At 34.6% G+C, this 24,794-nt stretch overlaps 1 protein-coding gene across 1 annotated transcript; it reads left to right on the top strand.

Moving 5' to 3' along the window:
- The first annotated feature begins 2,885 nt into the window (after positions 1-2,885).
- LOC105987532 (chromosome unknown open reading frame, human C12orf50) lies at positions 2,886-23,635 on the top strand. Its single transcript, XM_013018809.1, has 12 exons — positions 2,886-2,939; positions 5,092-5,211; positions 5,798-5,918; positions 10,960-11,115; positions 12,635-12,712; positions 12,793-12,906; positions 14,819-14,929; positions 16,942-17,049; positions 18,050-18,154; positions 18,423-18,626; positions 20,227-20,319; positions 23,610-23,635. Exons 1-12 carry the CDS (start codon positions 2,886-2,888, stop codon positions 23,633-23,635), a joined length of 1,290 nt encoding a protein of 429 aa, XP_012874263.1.
- The last annotated feature ends 1,159 nt before the right edge of the window (positions 23,636-24,794 follow it).

The raw sequence follows: 24,794 nt of genomic DNA, 5'->3' as shown, positions 1-24,794 counted from the left end.
TTGTAAGCGATGAGACACTTGATTTAACGCCTTTAAGGGGCTCTTGCTGCTTCTTTTTTAAATAAGTTCATGGAGGACGCACTGGAGAGGTCCAGAAAGAACAATAGATATAATTCCCTGACCCCCAGAAGGAAAACAAACAAAAACAAAAATGAAAAAAAAAAACCACCAAAAACGGAATTCCCTGGAAGAATGTTAGAAAAATGCTACAATGAATACACCAGAGAGAAAAATAAAGTTTACCATATGGTAAAAAGTAAGTTTAATAACAATGATTAGCCTCGGATCTAGATTTGACTTTACCTTGTCCCCTGCTTGGGGGGAAAAAGCCTAATTCTCATTTCTATAATTATGCTGTCACCATAAATCCAACAGTCCAACTTTTAGACCTTTTGAAACTATCTCACCTGAAGGAATCTATATATCCATAATTTTCCACAGGAGAACACACCAAAATTTTAACACCCTCTCCCAAACCCCCCCAAAACCATAATTCTTGCTCTAGAAGCTACAGAAGCTTCTAAGCATTTTTAGAGACAAGCATCCAGTAACTTTTTTGCTCCTCAGAAGAATCCCAAAAAACAACAAAAAGTCAAGAACTAAATACTTTTGCAACTATCAACTGTCATTTCTCAAACTGTCATAAAATTTTCTAAGTCCAGTATTCTATCATTTCTCAGAAAAGGAAATCTTCCAGAACATTCTACTTGCATTTTGAAATGTAAGTAACAGGGCTAATTATCTCTCAGAAAACACTATTTCTATATTTCAGTTTCCTCATTTCCTGGAACTTCTTAGAAGAAACAAGATTCCAAACTAGGAGAAAGACACAGGATATATTCACAGTTGTAAATCACACTCCTGCTCTGATAGGGAGCAGCCATCAGCTTTACATGATAATCATATTCCTGAAGAGCCTATTGGCCACTGTACTTAAAACAATGTTACAAGATTATCACAAATCGGAAGAAAGAGTTTAGTGTTCTACCATGCTCCAAAAAGGAAAAAACAAAACAAAAACAAAACAAAGCAAAAAAGGAGACTGCCTTGGCCAAGAAAAAATATTTAAAAAATTTTAAACCTGTTCCCAGCTGTGGAGACAAACTTCCTATCACTTTGTTACAAAGTAAAAATAATCATGACTAAAATGATAGATATACCATAAAAGACTGCAATGGAATTCACAACAGGAAAAGTAGACATAAAGTAAAAAAAAGGAAAAAGAAAAGAAGTTCCAAGTTCATTCATAGAGAGACGATATAAAGGTAGGCTATTGAAAGATCTTTGTAGAGGTTTTTCTCCCAGTAGCTCATTTACTTATGAGGTACTTTGTTGCTCCAGAGTTAGAAGGCAAAGCAAATGTCAGGATATATTTATAAGTTTGCCAATATTTCAAGAGTTTAGTCAAATCTTTTTTAAAATCTTATTTCATCTGATACCACCTAGCTTTTTTGAAATTACATTTTAAGCAAACAACTCTGTTCTAAATTTTCATTTGTATCCTAGATTTGTATCCTAAAGCATTTCTTCTGAGAGTCAAGAAATTCAGTACCTTTTACTTAATCAAAATGAGTACATCCACATCTAGTTATATATTTATGTTTGTCTTGATGCTTTAAAATTCCAAATAAAACTACATTGCATCTGGGGTACCAGTGACTCATTCCTGTCAGCCTTGTAACTGGAGGCCAGCCAGGGAAGAAAAGGTCCAGGAACTCTTTACTTGCAGTTAACCATCAAAAAGCTAGAAGTGGTTCAAGTAGCAGAGTACTAGCCTTGAGCAAAAAAGCAAAGAAAGAGCAAGAAGCCCTGAGTTCAAGACACAAAATCAGAGCACACAGACACACACAAAAGTACACTGCAATTTCAAAATACATTAATACATTTTTATGAGTACAATGTCATCTCCACGACATTTTCTAAGTCGGCTACAATGAATATTTTTACTTTCTACCAGGTATGTTGTAATTCTTTAGTAAAGTGGCTAGTATTAAAAACTTCAATAGCTGCTTACTGAAATATCAACATTCTGGGAACAAGTACTTTATATTGTTTTCAATGAATTTATAAAAGTTTCAAGTACTCAAAATTTTTTTCTGTATAAGAATTGATTCCTCCCTTTGTGATGAATGAAATAAATGTAATCAAGCTTCAAGGTGAGCAGGTAGTTCAACTTGTTTTTATATACTTAATATGTCACATCTAAGTGTGATTTTCTGTTAATCCATGGATAGCAGTAAGTACAAATTTAAATAATCTATTTTCTTGAAATGAAGATAGCATATTTATCTATTATCTTATTCCTAGTTTCATTTCCAAACCAGAAATAGATTCTTACCTGTGAAATACTTTCTACTTTTTAATTATGAAGTATAAACCAGTTTATATTCCTTATTCAACCAGAATATGGAAATAAAATATATACTATTTTATTTTTTCACAGTCGTTTGATTAATATAGCAGAATAGGTAAACCACAGTATCCACCAAGGTAGACTAGCCTACAGTTACACATGAGATCATTTGTGATGAGCAAACAATGGATTAGGTAACAGAGGAAAATTCTGGAAGTTTGAGTTTGTATGCTTAGTAGCAACCACTTTCAACATTTCTGCAAAGCTAGAGAAGGTATCTTCTAATTTAAATTTCTTTAAGAATTATCTATCGTATAATATACTGTCAACAGGAGGTCAGTTTTAAAGAAATACTACTGATAGCCTGAAAGACTGTGGAAAAGAAATACTTTTCCTTCCTTACATAGTTCTTATATTTACATTCCTTCAGTTCTTGCACACACACACACATACACACACAGACACACACACACAGACATTATATATATATATATATATATCAGTCATTGGATTAGCAGCAAGAAAGTTGAAAATGGCAGAAGTTGGGAATGACTGCTATTTCTTTTTTAATTCCACATGCATAAAGGTAAATATGGTGCCTCTTAAAGTACTTCACATTCTTAAGCTTCTTAATAGAATGAAGGACAATATGACAATAATTTTCATTGCTGAATCAAAATTTAATGTCTCTCAAAATACTTTATGTACTAAAATTCTGAAGTAAATGTAGATAGAAAGCTAGCTAGCTAGCTAGAATTTCTGTGAGGAAAGCTAGGATAATTCCAAAAGATTTGTTTGAAACTAATTGTATGTCAGTTACACGCCTTTGGCTTTTCCATGTAGCAACTGTGTCTATATTATGGTTTCTGGAGATATCAAATTCCTAAGATTAAAATGGTGTAACATATTGTTTTTGTTAATGTGATTTCAGTCATGTAATTCAAATAGCCAAATTCAGATAACTATCAAATTTACCATAATGTTTCCCTCTTTGAAGTTCATTAATGCAGTTATTGTATTTTTCCATATTAGAAACCTAAATTATAACATGGGATTACATATCACAGAAGGGGAAGGATGTGATACAAATGAATCATCTAAATATAAAGTTAATAAAGTAAGACATTATATTAGGATTAATGAATCTCAATAAACCAAATAAATATAGAAACTCAGTGTTTGGGACTTCCTGTTGATGCCAATGAATCAAATGAATAAAGTTATGCATCTTTTTCATCTCTAGTAATAAAGCTGAAAGAAGTCACCCTGTTTACATAAATTAGATTCACTGTACTATCTTTTACCTTTAGATTAAATTCTGGAATGATAAAACTATGTCTCAAGTTGATAGTTTTCTTTATTTTTCCACTTGTCCTCAAGTGGTTATCACAGTTTCCAGTATGTGATCAGATAAATCCCAAACCAATAACCACATATATACATATATGTATATATATATCACATCATTTTTACAACTATTCTATGGGGAGGGTATTTTATTCTCCTTTTTACATGTGAAGAAATTGAAGCACACAGAAGCTTAAGCATTAATTCTGTTACTGTGGGCACAGTCAAAAGACCAATTTATCCACTTTCAAAATCACTGTGTACTTTGACAGTTCACAGATCTACTTTTAAAACAGAAGAGTGAAGACAGAATTCAGAGAGAAAAATAAGAAACAACTCCAGAATACATGGCAAAGGGGAGAATTTAATGGAATGTTTTTGTTTACTTTTCTACTCTGCCTATGGGACAATGACCTAAGTTTTTCTTAGGTGGAGTTTGTGTGTAAAAGAAAATGGAAATTTTACAGTAATAATAGCCCATTGAAAGAGTTCACATCTACTTTGGTTAGTATAAATGCTGATATACATTATCTATGTCATATATATTATACATACAAGCATATGTATAATATAATATAATTTAAATTATAGAAATGAACACAAGAACATTGTATTCAAAAGTAGTGAAGACCAAGAACCTTGTAGTTGGTGTCATGATGTTCCTAGCATTGTACCACCTTTACTCTCCTATTATGACCACCAAATTTGACAGATTAAGTGTTCTTGAAATGAGTTTATAGAACGTGAGCTTACAGGTCCTTTGGTGTTTTAAAGATTGATTTCAACATATGGATAACTAAAACTTAATATATATATATGTATATATATATATATATATATTGTGTGTGTGTATACATACAATCAACTGTTCATTTTTGTAGGCCAAGGGTATAAAACAAATATATGTTATGTAGCATAATGCAATTACTTAAAATTCCACAATAACATAAAATTTAATTTGCATTCCTTTTCTCAATATATATATATATATATATGTATGTATGTATGTATTAAAACTATCTCCACAGACAGAGAGGTTATCTCCACAATTAGAATGTGGCCAAGGACCCTTAAATTCTTGTATGGCTTTTAGATTGTTAATCAAACAAGGGCAATGATAGTTTATGTTTATAGCTTTATTCTTGGTGAATTCTAACTAATAACAAAAAGTTACACTTTTGAGAAACTTATGATCTTTAAACTTTCTTACTAACATTTATTATGGATAAGACGACTAACTTCCTGAAAATTAGGTTTATGATTTTATATTGACAGTATATATTTTTGTGATTCTGATTTTACATACCCATAGTTCCTTCAAGTCATTATTAATGCATTGTTGTTAAGCCATGTGTTAATATGTTGAATTTTTGCCATCATTTTCTTCTTAGGGTTCCCAGTGCCGATTCCGACACTGTGAGGAGGCCCTCGGTAGTGACACTGTGTGCTCATTATGGAGAGAGAAAAAGTGCTTAGATCCTCTTTGCAGATTTAGACACATGGAAATGCAGGTAGAATCACTCAATATCATCATTTTTGTAAAATTTTTTCTTTCAGTAATGTTCCATTATACTTTTACCGCACAATTGGGAAGAGATGATTTTTTTTCCTCTTTCATGATTTAATTTTAGGTGTTTTTCACTTCACTAAACTTCATTCAATTTTTTTTATTTTTTAAAATAGGCAACATGTTTTGTGAATTGCCATTTGTGTGTGTGTGTGTGTGTGTGTGTGTGTGTGTGTCTACCAGTTCTAGGGCTTGAAATCAGGGCCTGGATGGCTTGAGCCACAGCTCCATTTCAGGCTATTTGGGTAGTTAATTGAGATGAGTCTCCCAGACTTTCCTGCCCTAGTTGGCTTCGAACCATGATCATCAGATATCAGCCTCCTGAGTAGCTAAGATTATAGGCATGAGCCGCTGCTGCCCTGTTCCCTTGTATGTTTTAAAAGGCAGAGCTTAAAAACAGAGGAAGCTAGGAAACACACAGTTGCAAATTGGTAATTGCATTTTTTTGTCACTCATGTAGTACAGTAGCACTTTGTATTTATTGTGACTGTGATATCTAAACATTACATTTTCTCACCTCTTTTGTCTAGCAAAACTGTAGCATTTCCTGCTTCTGGGAAACTCAGCCTCTTGGTTGTGTGAAGATCAGTTGTATCTTTTACCACAGCAAACCTCGAAATATCAATGGATTATTTTTGCCACCAAGTAGTAGTGAGTATATAAATATATATAGAGAGAGATATTGATAGATGGATGGATGGATGGATGGATAGATAGATAGATAGATAGATAGATAGATAGATAAATAGTTTCTGAATTACCTGGGTGGACTACATTATTATCTATTTTTGTAGTAGCTGCATAGTATTTATATATTAAAGTAAGGTGAAGGAAAATGGTACATTTCAGTATCCAAAAGGTATGAACTATATATGCTGTTTCTAGAAGAGCAGCCTTGGTTGTGATTCTTCCCGACACTTTAATTGTGGAGAAACAATTCAACTAAACTATAATGAGAACTTAAAATAAGTTCTAGAAATGAACAGAAGAACATTGTATTCAAAAGTATGAAGGCCAGGAGCACTGCAGTTCCTAGAACCATGGTGTTCCTAACATCATACCACCTTTACTCTCCGACTACGGCCACCACATTTGATTAAGTACTTTTGAAATGAGTCCTTTGGTGTTTTGCAGATTGAGTCCCATAAATGGTTAACCAAAACTTAAGTCCTGTTATGTCCTCCTAGGAAATTCTGAATTCATAGTACACATTGTACTTGAGTTAGTTTTATCATACAAGATATGCAATGTAATGGTTCTTTTCATCAGTATGCTATAAACATGATGACTAGTTAATTTTCTTACTCCTTTGTGTAGTGTCTGGAGCAAAAATACTTAGGAATGTTTGGCTAGGCATGGTAACTCATGTCCATAATCTTTGCTACTCAAGAGAAAGAGGTCAAGAGAATCATGGTTCAAGGCCAGCCAAGGCAAAACATTTTTGAGTCACCGTTTCAACAAATAATCTGGGTGGGGTAGTGGGTTCCTGTCATCCTAGATATATAGACAACATTTATAAGAGAAATGTGATTTAGAACAGCTCCAGCAAAAACATGAGAGCCTATCTGAAAAATAACTATAGCAAATGGCTAGAAGCACTGTAAACTACCCACTCACAAGGCACAAGGCCCTGAGTACAAATATTCACATTTAAATTTAATGAATTAAAATGTAAGTTTAAATTAATTGAAAATTTGCAGTTTAAATTTTTTTAATTTAAAAATAAAACATATAAATGAAAATAAGCCTGACTGCTTTGATAGATGGATGGAGAAATGGATGATATGTTGGGATAAGATTACTGCAAATATTTAAGTGATTAATTTGGCCCCCTTCCTTTACATATAGTGTGATTTTTTTTATTGCATGAAATATATATTACAATTTTTTTGTAATTTGGTTAACAGTTTAGTCACTACTGTTCTATAGGTAAAATTAAGATTTCTCAAAGTAGCTTTTTTAGGACCACGAGAAAACAAAGATGCATCTCTGGGTCGAGAGGTACTATCAGGGTAACAGTCACTGGGCTCTCTGCAAGACATACTCTGGGAAAATGCTCTAGTTTTGTTTGATTATTCTCATTTATTAAAAATATAACTAGTTTTATGGAAGCCTCAATGTTTTCAACAAGTTGTCAAGACTAATCTGTATTTTTGTACTGACTCAAGCCCTTTCTGTAGAACCTCCTACTTCACAGTGATTGGGGAACACGAGTCTCATAGGCAGATGATAGATGATATCCAGGTTACTCCAATTTTGGCTCTTATCAGCAAGGCACAAGACAACCCAATACATACATAGCACTCTGACACAGCCTCTTGTATCCACGTTAGTGTTCCAAATTTTGAAAACAAGTGTAATTTCATTTTCCATTTTTTGCTTATATCAGTCAATGCAAGAGACTCCGAAGTGACAGACTTCTGTCCCTCTGCCAGCCCTTTCATTCCTCCCCAATCTCTAATTATCCACAGAATTTGTTCTCTACTTCTCTGAACCTTTCCCTCATCTTACAGTCCACCATGAATTATTTCCCCTTGAGGATTCCTCAACCAGAGGCTACAGGTTCTTCTCCCATTCCTCAGCTAGTATTGAAGATGGAGGTGAGATGAAGGCTTTTCTTGGTCCTCAGTTCTAGTTTCTGACTGTTGTCTGGAATTCACTGATAAAAACATCTTTTGTGACTCTAGTGTGAATAGATTATGTCATTTGACCACTTAGAGTTGCTGACTTTTTTAATTGTCTACAACCATCTTAGTCATTTGTTCTTATTTTCAACAAAGGCTTACTATCACTAATAGTGTTGATTCTTGGATATGTCAATATAAAAATATGTGATATGGGATGGTAGGGAAAAAACAAGGAAGGGCTAACAATGCTCAGTAGGAAATGTACTCATTACCTTATTCATGTAACTCCTCTGTACAGTATCTTTACAATATAAAATATATATTAAAAATATATGTGATCGATCACTGGCCTAACCTCTCAATGTCTTTAACTCAACTTCCCAATCCCTTACCTCGTTCACAGTCTCCTCTCACCTCTACCTCGTTGTTCATCCTTTTTGTATGCTTTTGACTCTTGTGACCCCTAACTTGAATGAATTTCTCTGATGAATAAAACATTTGTTCCTATAGGGTTCATCCATATTATGTTAGACTATAATAATTACTGTTATATAATTATTATGTACTAATTATATGATTGTTATTGTGACTGATGATGATGATCATGCTGATTATCACGATGAGGAAGATAATGAGTCATACCTAGGATATTAGCTCAGCGCTCTGTGCTTGCTAGGCAGGTGCTCTACTATTTGAGGACTTATTAGGCACTTCAGGTACTTACTATTTTGCATGCCTTCCTTAAATTGCCAACCTTTCATCTCAAATGGTAAGCATATACCTGACTGAGAAATTTAAAAACAAGAAGAGAAATTCAAAATATTTCAATTACTACAGCTTCCTATCTACTATTATGTATATTAGCCTTCTCCATACTTAGCATAGTTGTTCTATGATGCTCCTACCTAAAGCCTAATTTTCTCTTTGGTAAACATATTATTCTCTCTTATCCACTTGAAGACATAGACTCAGAAACTATCTCCTCCTCTTCTACAAATCTTTTTCACTCATATTGAATGATTTCTATCAGTATACAAGTGTGTATCTTTAAAATTACTAATATTTTCTCCCTTGTCTCATTCCATTATTTGTCAAGCAACTATTCATTATCAGTGGTTGTTTTTCCCCACTGCAATAGCTCTCCTATTGGGGTTATTTATTTCTTTAGGTGATTCTGATTATTAGCCAAATTATTTATTCACTGCTTTAGAGAAAAAATAAGCTGAATCAATCTTGACAAAAGAGCCATGTATTCAGTAGTCTTGTGCTTTATTATTTTCTGATACTATAAAGTCACTTAAATATAATCTAGGGTTTGGCTACTGTAACGAGTGTGCAAGTCAAACTTCAAAGCACTGTTGTTCTATCTTCTTAATAATCTCCTCCTAGCCATAGAAACTAGAACCTTTGGGTCTTTCTCTCATTTGGACATATATAGTCTGTCATTATAAGCTCAGCGTATGTAATTTCTCCTTCATAACTGTTGTAATGAATAAAGTTATTCTTATCTTACCTATCTAATGTATAGTTATTACAATACTTGTGATCAAACTTGCTTGATCAATCAATACTGCTTCTTAAATCACACTGGATTTGCATCTCAATAAATGCATCCAAATTAAAAATAAATTTAATACAATTAAAATACCAGAGAGCACAGTAAACTATGGGCTATCAGATGTTTTACGTTTATATGGTTATATGGTTCATTGCCACTGCCCAGAAATTATCTACTGCACATTACTAACCTAAGAAAAAAAGTCAAAATTCAAAATTTGAATTCTGCTCAATGCCCATTTTTTCATACCAATGAAAAGTTGAGTAATCCTAAGGCAAAGACCACCTGAATATATATTTATAATATATATAAAACTTATGACAATAACAAACTCTGATTTATGCCTAAAATCAACAAAGTATACAGTTTTCATGACTTTCAAGCAAAATAATGTATATAGTAAGTTAAGTATGCTTTTGAAATTTTTATTGTAAAAATACTGTACAAAGGGGTTACAGTTGCATGAGTAAGGTAATGAGTACATTTCCTATCAAGCATTGTTACCCCCTCCTTTGTTTTTCTCCTACCATCCCTTCCCCAACTCCCACCCCTCAAGTTGTAAAGTTCATTTTCAACATAATGTCTTGTATATCTTACTGTTACAATGGGTCAACCTGTATCCTTATTTAAGCATTTAGTTATTTCCCTTCCCCTCCCCAAATTAGAAAATTTTATATACAAGATGCAGGGCACCGACGTCAAATACAGTGAAACCAGGGGTTATACCATGGGAAAAGAACATACAAAATAAACAAAAAAAATCACACAGTACATTAAAAACAACAGCAACAAAGGAAAATCCTCTTGTGTCCCTATCCTGGGGTTCATTTCATTTAGTATCATCTAATATAGTCATTTGTACATAGCTTTTGACATTTTCTGCTTGTCTGGCAGTTATTGCAAATAACGGAAACCATGGGAACTATGTTTCTTTGGGCCTGGCTTACTTCACTTAATATAATTTTTTCCAAATCTTTCCATTTCCTAACAAATGGGACAATGTCATTCTTTCTGATGGAGGCATAGAATTCATTTATACATATATATATATACATGTATACATATATATAATATTTTCTTGATCCTTTCATCTACTGAGGAGCATCTGGGTTGGTTCCATATCTTAACTATGGTGAATAATGCTGCGATAAACATAGTTGTGATGGTAGCTTTGGTATATGACCTTGTTTGTGATCGTTTGGGTAAATGCTTCAAAAGTGGGATTGCTGGGTCATAGGGAGCTCTATGTGGAGTCTTTTGAGGAACCTCCATACTGCTTTCCAAAGTGGTCGAACAAGTTTACACTTCTAGCATTAATGCAGTAGGGTTCCCTTTTGGCCACATCCCCTCCAGCAATTGTTGTTATTAGATTTCTTGATTATAGTCTTAATTATACTTTTTTAAATGAGACGTTTTAGCAAAACGAGAGATGATTAGAAACAATTTTTGGCCATCAAATATATTCACCCCATTTTAAACAGACCAAATTATTGCATTTTCTCTTTAGATGTCACACTACAGAAAGAAAGTCAGGAAGGAAATCCATCTCCAACCCATAGTCAGGAACCTCTGAAACCTCAGGAGAATATATCACGTCCCATTCACCATCCTTTAGTTTTAAAAACTAACTTTGAAGAAGAGGAGGAAGAAGATGAACAGAATGGTTGGTAAACCCTTTTTCTGATTACAATGAATACTTTTAAAAACCTTACAATAGTTTAACTTTAGTGTATTTATTGTAACATTACTGTAAAAGGGCTTACAGTTACATGAGTAAGGTAATGAGTACATTTCCTATCAAGCATTGTTACTCCTCCTTTGTTTTCCAATACCATCCCTTCCCTCCTCACCCCCAAGGCGAAACAGTAAAGTTCATTTTCAACATTGTGCCTTGTACATCTAGTTACAAACCTGTATCCTTATTTCAGTATTTTGTTATTTCCCTTTCCCTCCCCAAATTAGAAAAAGGTATATACAAGATGCAGGGCACTGGAATTAAACACAGTGACAACAGGGATTATATCAACGGGGAAGAACATGCAAAAGAAACAAAAAAAATCACACAGTACATTATAAGTACATTAAAACTAACAGTAACATAGATAAAATCTCCTGTGTCCATATCCTGGGGTTCATTTCTCTTAGCATCATCTTATATGGTCATACGTACATAGCTTTTGACCTTTTTTGCTTTTTGATAATTTTGTTTCACTATTAATCTTTTTTTTTTTTTTTTGGCCCCGTCATGGGGCCTGAACTCTGGGCCTGGACACTGTCCCTCAGCTCTTCAGCTCAAGGCTAGTGCTCTACCACTTGAGCCACAGCGCCACTTCCGGCTTTTTTCTTTTTGCTTATGTGGTGCTGAGGAATTGAACCCAGGGCCTCAGGCATGCAAGGCAAGTGCTCTACCACTAAGCCACCTTCCCAGCCCTCACTATTAAACTTTTATGATACAATGTCTAGGTTATATTTTGAAAATATTTTTAATTTTATTAAATAACTGGAATACATTAGGTTTTAATTTGTTCTTTGTCTATACATGGTTATGACGATTTGGTTTGGAAGGTTTTTTGTTGTATGTTGATGAGAACACAGAACTCACATTTACATAAATTTGTGCCGGTACTTGTAGAAACCCAAACAATATCTTCTGTTTAACAACTACTGTAAATACATACTTATTTATATCTATTTATAGAGCTGTTAATGTATGTCTCTTTGTATTGCTATTATCATCTGTGTGTCTTAACATAATCCTTAGAGTCCTCAGAAAAACAAACTTATTCTTTTCTCTGTCCTGGAACTTGTCCTCCTGAAGGCTCCAGACCCCCATACTTTCTGGGCTTAGAGATGCACTAAAGTGCTTATTGTTCTTCTTACCTCTATATCTCCACATCTTTCATGCCTACAATTCTTTTCCACACACTACCTCAGCCTGAATCTATATGCCTTCAGCTTCTTTTTCAAGACACGTAATGTGACATTTCTTCTATTGACTGATTCTTTCTAATGCCTAAAATGTTAATGGAAACATTTTGAGTATGAAAATGTCTTGACTTTAGGAATTAGAAAACCAATAGTCCACCCGTGAATGCAATATTTGGGATTTTTCTTTCTGATTTACAAATTTTCAGATTATTTGGATTTGCGACACTTTAATTCTAAAACAATATGTCCTATAGATGCTTCTAGTTTATGGACAAAGACTCCTGAAGAAATTGAAGAAAAAAGAGCAATAAAGGAGATGTGTTATAAATCTGGTAAGAAATCAAACATTTGTGGATTTTCCATTACTTGATGTGGTACACATACTAACCTTTGTTTTCTTATGGGAGATTAGGTGAATACTATAGATTTCATACTCCTCCAGATATTTCATCGTCCAAAAGCATAGCTCCCACAACGGAGAAAGATTTAGAAAAGCCTTTGGAAAGTGGCAGTGAATTGCAAGAAGGTAAGAAATGAAAAGGCAACATTCAAAGTGATGTGTAAGAGACTCTTGGCATGATTGTGAATTATTTAGTACACTGTACTCAAGCAGGATTAAATAATAAATAATATATCAGACTTTAGAGTGAGAAGAAAATGTTTTTATTGAATGACCCAAGTTTCCTGTGAAAAGTCGCTATTACCATAATCATGTTTTCCTAGAGGAGCTACAGAATGAATAAACCTCATAAACACAGGTGACACTTCATACCTTATGTAATAGTCCTGTAAATATTCAATGTTACCATTTTATTTGTGTATGAAATAAGTATTACTGTAAACTGTCTAGATTTTTTTGAACAGAAAAGATAACTTTATCCAAAAAGGACAAAAGGAAGATAGCAAAACAGAAGTGTATTTTTCATTAAATGAACGTACCAGGCAATTTCAGGGCAATACTGAAGAAAAATCCCATACTCTGCTTTTCTGTCATAGACCTTTTTCTTTGGTAATTCTTATTTTGCTGTTGACAAACACTTTGTGTTAAAGAAAGAGAAGAAAAATATTGTATTCTAGGTATAAAACCAGAAACTCGGGGAAAATAAATCCATGAGTGCTATGATTTTAGATAGTTTTCTTATCCTTAGGGTGAGTTTAAGACACATTTTGCAACAATAGAAAATTAGAGAATTTAATCTCCATTCCTGTCTGCATCTGTATGAGAGAGAGAGAGAGAGGTGGGGAGAGACAGAGAGACAGACAGAGAAAAGAGAGATGTGTCTAGGCAAGTTTGAAGATCAAGGTAAGGATCAGACATAGTGCAGGACAGAGCATCTAAAGTACCTGTCTTGCTTATCTGTATATAGTAAACTAAACTTATGGCAATAGGTGGCAGCAACAGCCCATAAATTGGTAGAATTAAAAAAATGAAAGCCTCATAGGGAATCATTTAAAGATAGATGACAGACCTGAACTAATCCGATAACAAAAATTAAAACACAGACAAAATTTGCTACCAATATTTAAAATATAGGATCAGAAAGCCAATTATATAATATTTATAATATAGTTTAATTTATTATATAATGATAATATGTACAATATTAAATACATACATATATTTAGTTTTGCTTGGGGTTATATTTTTAAAACTTTTGTTTTTGTTTTGGGTAATTCCCGTATACTGATCACTGATTTTCCTCTAAATGTTAGTATTTAACCACATTTGAATTTTTACTCACTACCCTCTCAAACACACCATTAGAATTACTTTATGAAGTCTTTGAAAGTAAGCTGCAGATGTTATGCCCATTTACTCTAATTAGAGCCTGAGGATCAAAATTAAGAAATTACAATTGCTACAATATTATTATTGACAACTATTCCCATAAATTTTGCCAATTATGCCATTAATGTCCTTTACATCAAAATTAGTGCCTTTCAACCTAGTCTGGGATCCAGTTTAGAAACATACATTGCATTTTACAACTTATTTTAAAAGCATATTATCCAGAGATATGTAAGGAAAACAAAATATTATTTCAGGATTAGAATTTTGCTGTTAGCAGTGATTCTAATACTTTTTTTAACTTAATAGATGATGGTGAATAGATAAGCAAAGAAAATGTTAAAACATGAAATACATCAAATAAACTAAGTACATTATGCATACACAGTAGTATTAGATTGCTTAAATTTTCCAAAGTGCCACTTGGTTAGTAATCTAAATAGAATAAACTTGCCTGCTGCTTTAATGACAATGGCAAATTTTGCCTAAATTCTTATATTCACACATTGTTTATCAGGTCACTGGGAAACAATATATTTGTATTAATTTATAAGCTACTTACTTTCATCATGAATACTGTCATAGTCTTATTCCAGCGTTTAATAGTTTATGGAATGATTTTTGACTCCTTTTTTTTTCTTCTTTCTAGGGGATGGTCTTACAGTGCCAACAAAATTTAGCCTATTTGAAAGGCATGGTGAGATGAAAACATCACTGGATAGGAAACCAAGGACTGACATTTCTGCTTTTGAAAATGGAGGTGAGTGAATGTATTCCCAGGTGATTCTGATTATCACCATAACAAGTTCTGAGTCATTCACCCTTGTCTGTTTCATGTTTAGCCTACCCTTTGGACTATTTTCTTTCTTTTACAATGTGGTTGGTTGGTGACTTCTGCTTAAGACGTATATCCTTGGATAAACTAGAAATGCTTTCATGTAAAAGGAAAGCATGAGACCCTTGCCTGTGGCTCACGCCTATAATCCTAGCTACTCAGAAGGCTGAGATCTGAGGATCTCAGTTCAAAGCCAGACAGGGCAAGAAAGTATGTGACACTCTTATCTCCACTAAACCACTCAGAAAACCGGAAGTGGTGTTGTGGCTCAAGTGGTAGAGCACTCACCTTGAGCTGAATTGCTCAGGGACAGCACCCAGGCCCCACAACATACAAAAGAAAAGAAAAGGAAGCATGGAGCTTGGCTCATGGACAAAAGTTGGGAAGAACATGAATGTGGAATTGATTTGTGTCTTTTCATTGTTCTTCACTGCTATGTTGTTTTCCAATTACTATGTCATAGGTATTTATTATAGAATTTTATTATTGGGGAGGAATGTTATTATACTGTATGCCAGTTGCTCATGGCAGAAATTGTAGTTTTTTTTATCATAAGTTTTGTATAAGCGTCATGAAGTTAGGGACTTAATATAGCCAGTCATCATAAATAACTACAGCAGAATGACACATAATATGTACTCTGTAAATACTTGTAGAGTAAATGAATGTTGAAAGGTATTTAATAACTGGATGAATGGAGGTATGTCTACACAATTTACAGATGCTGGAACAATGAGCCAAATCTAACAAGATACACAAATAGATGACTTTTTACATCTAGATTAAAGGCATTAACAGTGACTTTTTTTCAAGTGGGGAAAATCCTGACACCCATGTAGTTTGTGAGGGGAGGAAAAATGCTTTTTGTCTAAAATGATTCCATACTGTGTCTTAACTAACAAATCTCTAAACTCACATTGAAATTAAAAGTAGTCTAAAAAGATAATTAAATAAGTCATTTAAAATACTGTCAAGAGACTGAAGCATAGGAAAATTCTCTGAAAGTGTCAACTATTCAAATTTTCTTCACAGGTTAGTTCAGGATTTAATTGGATTTTACTTTTTATTTTTGTGGTGCTGAGGATCAAGGCCCTTGATAAGTGCTTTACCACTAAGTTGCATCCCCAAGTGTAGAAAGTTATTCAGAAACAATATTTTATGTTAATAAAGAGTAATGTGTAGTGAAGGGCCTGGGCGCTGTCCCTCAGCTTTTCAGCTCAGCTCTTCAGCTCAAGGCGAGCGCTCTATCGCTTGAGCCACAGCACCACTTCCAGTTTTCTAGTGGTTTATTGGAGATAAGAGTCTCACGGACTTTCCTGCCCCAGCTGGCTTTGAACCATGATACTCAGATCTCAGCCTCTTGAGTAGCTAGGATTACAGGGGTGAGCCACCGGTGCCCAGCTGGTCTAAACATTTTTAATGAAATATTTAAGGCAACTATAAGTGTTTCCTTAGAAATAAAATGTCCAGAAACATGAAATATTTTTAAAGGGAAGAGAAATTCCCTTTATTAGGAATACCTCTAAAAGGTAGAAATAATGATTATTAAACATTTGTAATTTTTTCCTTTGAAAAATTAGCAAAGAGAGAGAAAAACAATTCCCACTCCTCATTTAGAAAATAGGAGTTAAAGACTTCGGAGTCTTTCCTTTAACTTATTATTGTAAGTTAAATGAAAATCAATTTTGTGGAATATGTGAATTTTCTTGTAATTATATTTAAGTTTACATATTGGGTCTTCAATTACACATGTAAAATGCAAATCTATTATTCTAATCATTTTTATATGTACAGCTATATCATTAGGGATAGCATCATTAAGAAGGCATTAAACAAAAGTGGCATAAAGAGGGTCTATACAGGGCATTGCTGTCTTGAAAGGAAATTTTCATGACTTTCCTAACATTGCTGCTACTGACAGTAAGGTTTTGTTTTAGGAGGTGACTGCTATGTTCCACAGAGGATTATATTTCTTGGAGTAGATGAAAGTGAAGCTTTAACTGAAGAGAAAGACATCACTGTGTCAAAATGTCCAAATACTAAAGGTAATGATTAATGGTACAGCAATCACTCATTCGCAATTTGGGTGGATAAATTGAACATAAGGTTTGGCTGGGGTAGGAACCAAAATAAAACAGAAGGTAACAAACTATACACTGCATTAGGAGTCAAGAGTCCTGTGGTCTCAACCCTGGCTCCGACATTAATTTTTTTTTTTTTTTGTCGGTTGTGGGGCTTGAACTTTGGGCCTGAGTGCTGTCCCTCAGCTCTTCAGCTCAAGGCGAGCGCTCTACCACTTGAGCTATAGCACCACTTCCTGACCTTAATTATTTAAACATGGGACTTTAATGCTTTAGAGTGTTCTTTTACTATGAAAAATTAGTTTATTGGACTATATATTTTCTGAGAGTCTTACTAGCTTAAAAATTAGTCACTTCCTTTAAAAAAACTTTGTTTTGTTCACTTATTCTCAGAATAAGTGAATTTTGTTAGCAAACACTGTGAAGAATATTCCTATGATAATTTCCCCACTTTCTACTCATTGCTTTAGTCAACAGATTAACAAGAAATACAATAAAATATATCCTCTCTAGTTTCATGCTGTCCTACTGAGCTTAGAATTTCCAGCTTCTACTTTTCTACAGGAAGTCTTTCCTAGTCACAGTCTAAAAATAGAGAGTATCTTCTATATAGAAGTTCAAAATTCTCTCAGAGCTGTCCCTCAGCTCTTCAGCTCAAGGCTAGCGCTCTACCACTTGATCCAAAGCACCACTTCCAGCTTTTTTCTTTTTTGCTTATGTGGTGCTGAGGAATGGAACCCAGGGCCTCAGGCATGCAAGGCAAGGGCTCTACCACTGAGCCACCTTCCCAGCCCAAAGTTAGATTCTTTTTGACAGTTATAAATGGACCACGTTTAGGTCTATAAAGTACATTTATTTTTATTCCTCTTGCTTAATGTGCAAGTTACGGATAAGTAATTATCACCTACAGTAATTTTCAGCTAATAGCATTTCTTTAACACTAAATATTTGCATCTTTTCTAAGTGAATGATGTCCAGCCAGTGAGAAAGCCTCATTTTAAAGGTGTGAAGAAAAGAAAATGGATTTATGATGAACCCAGGAACTTTCCTAACTCAGGAGTGAGGAGAGGTAAAGGGCATCCTATCTGTGTGATTGATATTTCTAATTTGTAATATAAAGAGAGATTCAATATCAGACATTTCCGCTGAAAACAAGCCACTGTTATGCAACGTAAATGTTTTTTGTAAATATTAGCCTGACGCTTCTAAACTGAATTCTTTTAAGTTCCCCTGGGCTTCCATTATCCCTAGCAAATAGGTCAAGTGCACTGTGTTTATGCATGTGAAGCAAGCTTGTCCTATCGTGTACTTTCTCCTCCATTATTTTGTTTTTACAGCAGGGCAGGCCACACATTCCAAGCATAAAATGAGTTACCATCATCACAACAAAAACCGAAATGCTGAGAATGCACCCTATATCCATGTTCAAAGACATGCGGTCAGGCCCGTGCAGCTGAATGCTCCTCCCCGCAGCAGACCCACCAATGGGTCCTACAATAAAGTTAATGTTAACAAGGAACCCAAACTCAACCTCTGTCCAGGTGAGGATCTCCCTGATGGGTTTACTCTTGTGTGTGTGTGGGGGGGGCGTGGTAAGAGGGGAGGGGTGCCTTCCTTGGGATTTCTAATGGTGGGACCACGGGTCTGCTACCGTTCTGCTCTTCTTTTCCCAGACGATCACTCAACCCAACTAGTGAAAGGGTTTCTTCTGTGTGCAGTCATGTACATAATTTAAAGGATATGGAAGAGAACCAACACTGGGTGTAGTTGACTTGACGTGGTACCTTCCTAGAGCATTGCCTCAAAGCATTGAACTTTGTTCCCCCTGGATAGCTTTATTTCCCCAGGGAGGATTGTTTTTCAATGGTTGACATTTTCTTGTTCCACTAAGTGCAGTTGTTCAATTATCACTGTCAGGCTTACTACCCTGGCTTTTCTTTAGGCCTTCATGATTACTTTTTGAAAGGGTTAGTTTAGGGGTTAACTGCAATAGTTTTGACAACCTTTCATCTCTCCCGCCATGCACAGATTGCTTCTAAATCATTTCATCATATAATAGGCAAAGTCAAAGTATATGTCAGGAAGTACAAGGCCACAGGGGAGAAAAGAACTAAATCTCTTCTGCTTCTTGCTTTAGATGAATTCTGCTCTCTTGAAATTGGGTTTCAGTTCTCTAAACTTAAAAATGCCATTCAATCCTCTGTAATTTCACATTTGTATGTAATGGGGTGCCAAATATTGTGAACTTTTGGAAACATAATTTTGTTAGGTTATTTCTTCAACAAGGTAAAGAGAAGTGAGCTTTATTCACTTATTTATTTTTTGTTTTAGAATGAGGTACATGGATGTACATATGTAAATCAGGATGTTCTGAAGTGAAGCATTCCTTAGTTTTATTTAATACTACTGTATTATCACTATTTTACTATTAGTGGATGGTTATGAATACTGCAGAATAGAACAGTCGTTGAAAAGATCTACATTCATGTGAAGTTACCAACAATTCTATGTTCCTCTTGCATCCTTGCTGCAAAGATCAACACAGGAAAAATAAAAGTAAATTCTTGGCATTTTTATGAACCACACTTTGAGAATCTCAGATGCATAGTAATCTTTGAAAACACAAATACAACATAGTTGGATCCTGGTTGGAATGTAGATATACCAGAGAAAAGTGCATCTTTACACACACAACACACCAAATAGACATAAAGAGCTTTAGTGAGATTCCTATTGGAGACCGACCTTTTTGGTCAATGGAAGGAAATTGGATTTGGATCATCCACATACATGTTGTTGTTGGTTGTGGTGGTGGTAGTTTTAAAGTGAATGCCTATAAACATTAGTAAAATTCTGCTATAATCATGGTGAAACAAGGCAGTGGGTTGCTTCTAGATATTGTCATAATCTCTAGGATGGCCTTATGGGAGAGAACCTTATTTCAAGAATTGAACAGCCACTGATAACTTGAGTGGTCACAAAAAATTCCTTCACATTCTTGCTGCTTTAGCATTGAAGAGGTAATATGAAATTCTGAGAGAATAGCCTCACTCTTGAGATGTTTATAACTTTGAAACACTATTGGAATATGATTTTGAAGTTTAGAAATGCTTACTAGTATCATTTTTCCTTTGTTCTCAGATAAACATGCACCAGCATCATATAATGGGTCAACCTGGCAAAAAAGAATTCCTTTTTCCAAAATGTATTCAAAAAATGAAAAGATATATCCAGGTAAATATTTAAATATATATGAATTAATGCATCATAGAGTTCTTCTGAAAACAACTAACAAGTTTTTGAGTTCAAAGTACATACTTTAGAAAAGTATATATATGTATATATATGTATATATATGCATATATGTATATATATGCATACTTTATTGCTTGGATTTTATCTTTTCTAGTACCAATTTAATTTTTGTGTGGTTTTATTGTATTCCTTTTTACTATTTTGTGTGATATCTAAAAGCTTTTTGATAAGTTCTTTTCTTCATAATAGGCATGGTAATTGCCAATTTCATAATATGTTATAGTTTTTTTCTATGCTACCAGGCAAACGTATAAAGCCATATTTTGGCACAAATAAGATAGTAAAGCTTTACTATGTGTATTGTAGACAAATGTAGGCTGGCAAGGCTATGAGAGCAGAAGTTGAATTTTCTTGGTTAGGAGATTCAAAGTTCTGTATTCTCCTATGCACTGTACTTTGTGCTCTGGGAAGGCATTTGGATCCTGCCAACACAGGTTCAGAATTCTGTATGCATACTAATTTGCGACATAAGTTGATGTCTTCTCTCAGAGCAAGGTGGGCTCAGTAGGTTTTGGAAATCACCCAGAATATTTTATTTACTTCTCAGACAACTGAATGTTTCATAAAAAAAAATCCAGATAGGGAGATTTTATCTAGATGAGTGTCTCAGAATTTTCAAGATAATCTGAAATTGATACACACAGATAATATTGTTCCTCAGAAGAATACATCCACACTAGACACATTCCTTATTTTCCAAAATAAATAACTGAAATGACTTTTTTGCTTGTTGTTGTTAGTCATGGGGCTTGAACTCTGGGCCTGCGCACTGGCCCTGAGCTCTTCAGCTCAAGGCTAGTGCTCTACCACTTGCACCACAGCACCACTTCTGGTTTTCTAGTGGTTTATTGGAGATAAGAGTCTTACAGACTTTCCTGCACGGGCTGTCTTTGAACCATGACCCTCAGATGTCAGCCTCCGGAGTAGCTAGGATTACAGGTGTGAGCGACCAGCACCCAGACTAAGAAATGACACTTCTAAAAACTTCCTTTGGACAATAGTGTAATGAAGAACCAAGATCTTTATATATACTAGAAACAACGATTTCTCTCTTCCACCATCTTTTCTCAAGTGGTATTGTACCCTAAGAACACTTTGGTGCAGTATCACTAAATTGAGTACATTTTCCCCTAATTTGGCAGGAGTTTTTAAATGTGCATGCGTCTAATTTAGGTCAATGGGAAGAGGTAAAGAGTTGGTGCAGATCTAGGATAATGCAAGAAATTGCTAAACTACAGCTTGTTCTCCTACAATCCCCATACTTGGACTTTAAAAGGATGTGGTCCTTCCCCCATCACTGTTCCATTGATTGAGCTGACCTTCTATCCCACTAGCCTTCTTCTCTCATCCTGGATAGTTAGATTGGAATCAGAAGGATTGGATCTCATCAGAACAGGAAATATACAACTTAGGAGCAGTACAATCTGTGTTGCTGCTCAACCACATGCCCCACATGACACTTGGGGAGAAAGCTTTGTCGAAAATTTCTCAATCTCATCTGGGTTAGCATAGAGGGAAGCTTGGAGAGGGCTGATGACAGCACCTTGAGAACTCCAAGTGCCAAGGTGTCAAGGGCAGACTTTTCACATTCGTGTGAGCCTCAATTAGAAGGCAGTTCCTAGGAGAGAGACCCAGTGAATTTATACAGTCTCTTGGTTCCTCTTGAAGCAATTAACATCAAGAAGATGCTCTTGTTGAACCTCTTAGCTGTAATCTTAGAAGAGACAGGCAGAAGAAACTAAGCCAGCAACCATGGATTGAATCCTTGTTAATTAAATTATATTCTGAGGATAAGTTATAATGACATAAGCTGGACCCTTGTTAGAAATACAGAATCTTCATATCAGACCTGTTGTATAACAATATGTATTTTAGCAACATCTTCAATTTATTAAGATGTATGTTGAAGTCTAAAAATGCTTAGGCTGTATTATCTGGCCTACTGTGCATTATACAGACATATCAATTCTGCTGAGATTATATTCTCTTCCTATCTTTCTATAGCCATAACCATCCTCCCCTGTCACAACCCCAGAAATTAGGATCTGCAGCATGGAGGTGGGGTGTGGAGTAAACTATGAGGATAAAACTGAGGTGTAAATGTGACTGGAATGTGGAAGTGAATTGACTAAGAAATCTCTGAATTGGACTGGATTTTGTATAAAAAGGTCTTTCTACATTAGGAAGAATGAGGGTTTCAGGTTCATGAAATTAAGAGATGTGATCGAATATTTTGTAAAATAATCAATATTTTATAAAATAAAGCAGGTCTTCTTGTTTGCTTTTGCTTGGAAAATAGGTAACACCCAAACACATCTTTTTCAGTTGTTATTATTCTCACAATACAGAGTTTCTCTCAGATATTCTTGAAAAGGCACACAATAGCGACTCCAACATTTCCCAGTGGTCAGGTAGACTGCTGGCTAGTGGAAAAAGAAAACACAAGCTGCCGCTAGTCTCCCTCAGATTTTTAGCAACTAGGCCTTAGAAGTAGAAATGGGTGGGAAAATGCTGGATGCTCTGAGCAAAATGCAAAAGGAGAAGAAAATATTGAGTTTCTGGCCAGGCACTCGTGGCTCATGCCTATAATCCTAGCTGCTTAGGAGACTGAGATCTGAGGATCACAGTTCAAAGCCAGCCCAGGCAGGAAAAGCCGTGTAACTCTTATCTCCAATAAATCACCAGAAAACCAGAAGTGGTGCTGTGGCTCAAGTGGTAGAGCGCTAGCCTTGAGCTGAAGAGCTGAGGGACAGAGCCCAGGCCCAGAGTTCAAGCCCCAGGACTGACAAAAAAAAAAAAATTGAGTTTCTGTGTGGAGTCAGGCCAATCAGGCAGGTGAGGAAGGTGCCTAATGATGTTGTCATTGCCAGAATTCTCTGGAGACAACATGTCCTTTTGGATAGAGTTATAGCTGGTGCAAATATGGAGGTGCCTGTCTCCCTATGATGGATTGTTCATGCTGTTCATAATGAGGGCTTATATGTAGTATTATTTCCATTCTTGACCATTTCCTCCTCTAAGTGCAATATTCTGTAAGCATTGAAAAAGAACTCTGAATGGCATTTTGAAAACTTATTCATTAAAAACAATGAGTTACTTTTTGTTTTGGATTCAGATTTCATGGTAAGTAGTTTATAAATTATATACTAATGATTCTCCATAGAGGTCTGTAAAATAAATGAGAACTCTTTTATGTATTTTATTATTAGAGCCAAGAAGAAATGGGAGCAAGTAAACATGGAGGCCGAGAAAAGAGAAAAATGAGAAAAGAGAAAAGTGCCAGCAATCATCTGATTTACAATCAAAAATGAAAATTCAAAGAATGAGATATTCAAGTACTCCATACTATATCCTGGATAGCCAAAAGATGATACGATGCAAATTCTGAAAATAAGATGCAGGAAAGTGCATTGTGTTCTTTCAAAACTGATAAAAATACAAATTACAAACAACTGCCTTTGTATTTATGTATGTCTGGAATTGATTCAATGCATTCCCACAAATATTTAATAAAATTCAAAAGTTTGACAATTAAAGTCCTTCTTTAATTCTAAACCAAGTTAGTGCATAGATTGAGGAGTAAAAATTATACTTTTATCATTGTTTCTCCATATTCCTTAGGGAAAGAGCTCTTCTACTTTCTTTCCTTACATTTAAAGCTAGGTCTTCAGTTGTTATGACACATAAAGTGCACACAAATTTAGTTAAGTCTCAGGGTGGCTGTTTGGTGATGAGTACTTTAGAAGAATTTTAATAGAATTACCCTTTGAGGAAGGAAGAAAGAGACAAAGTTGGTTTATTATGCAAGGCAGTTGCTGAAAATGTCTTTTAATTGGCAACTACAAAAATCTATGCTGAGATGTGGGATATTCAGGACTAAAAGATGAACATTTCCTTGCAATGAACATAAAACTTATGTGATCGTAATGGGAAAAAGGACATCTTAAAATGAATAGCGTGGATTCCCATGGTCCTAATGAAACTTGAAAGCTTTAGTTGTTCTAGAAGTATAAATACTTAGAAATACAAGAGACTTTATTTGAAAGCTTATTTCTATTTCTTTTGCATTGTGCATTTTAAATATTAAAAAAATTTTTTAAATTTCACTCAAGCTTAGCCATCTATAGTGACTGTAGCATTCATACTTTTTTGAGTTTATTAAACTCAGAATGTCACTAAGTCTTTGGGATACCTTATATTTATAGTTGCATGTATAATGTGGTTAGTTGTATCCTCTTGGAGATATTTCTTAAAAATATTTCACTTAATAAAACATTTTATAAGATATAATTGCAATTATGTAGGAATGAATCCTAGTTTTTGCCTTCTATTGGTGGTCATTACCTTCCATTTAGCTTTTTTAAGCAGAGCAATTGGAAATGAAAATTGGCCAG

The sequence above is a fragment of the Dipodomys ordii genome, unplaced genomic scaffold, assembly GCF_000151885.1.
Source record: "Dipodomys ordii isolate 6190 unplaced genomic scaffold, Dord_2.0 Scaffold3, whole genome shotgun sequence".
Classification (NCBI taxonomy): Eukaryota; Metazoa; Chordata; class Mammalia; order Rodentia; family Heteromyidae; genus Dipodomys; species Dipodomys ordii.
This window is presented reverse-complemented; position numbering and strand designations above follow the sequence as displayed.

Coding starts and splice junctions, on each gene's coding strand:
- LOC105987532 (XM_013018809.1), top strand. CDS start 2,886: ATGGCAGAAGTTGGGAATGACTGCTATTTCTTTTTTAATTCCACATGC. Junction 11,116..12,634: donor GGAAGAAGATGAACAGAATG/GTTGGTAAACCC, acceptor TATGTCCTATAG/ATGCTTCTAGTTTATGGACA. Junction 18,155..18,422: donor TAACTCAGGAGTGAGGAGAG/GTAAAGGGCATC, acceptor TTGTTTTTACAG/CAGGGCAGGCCACACATTCC.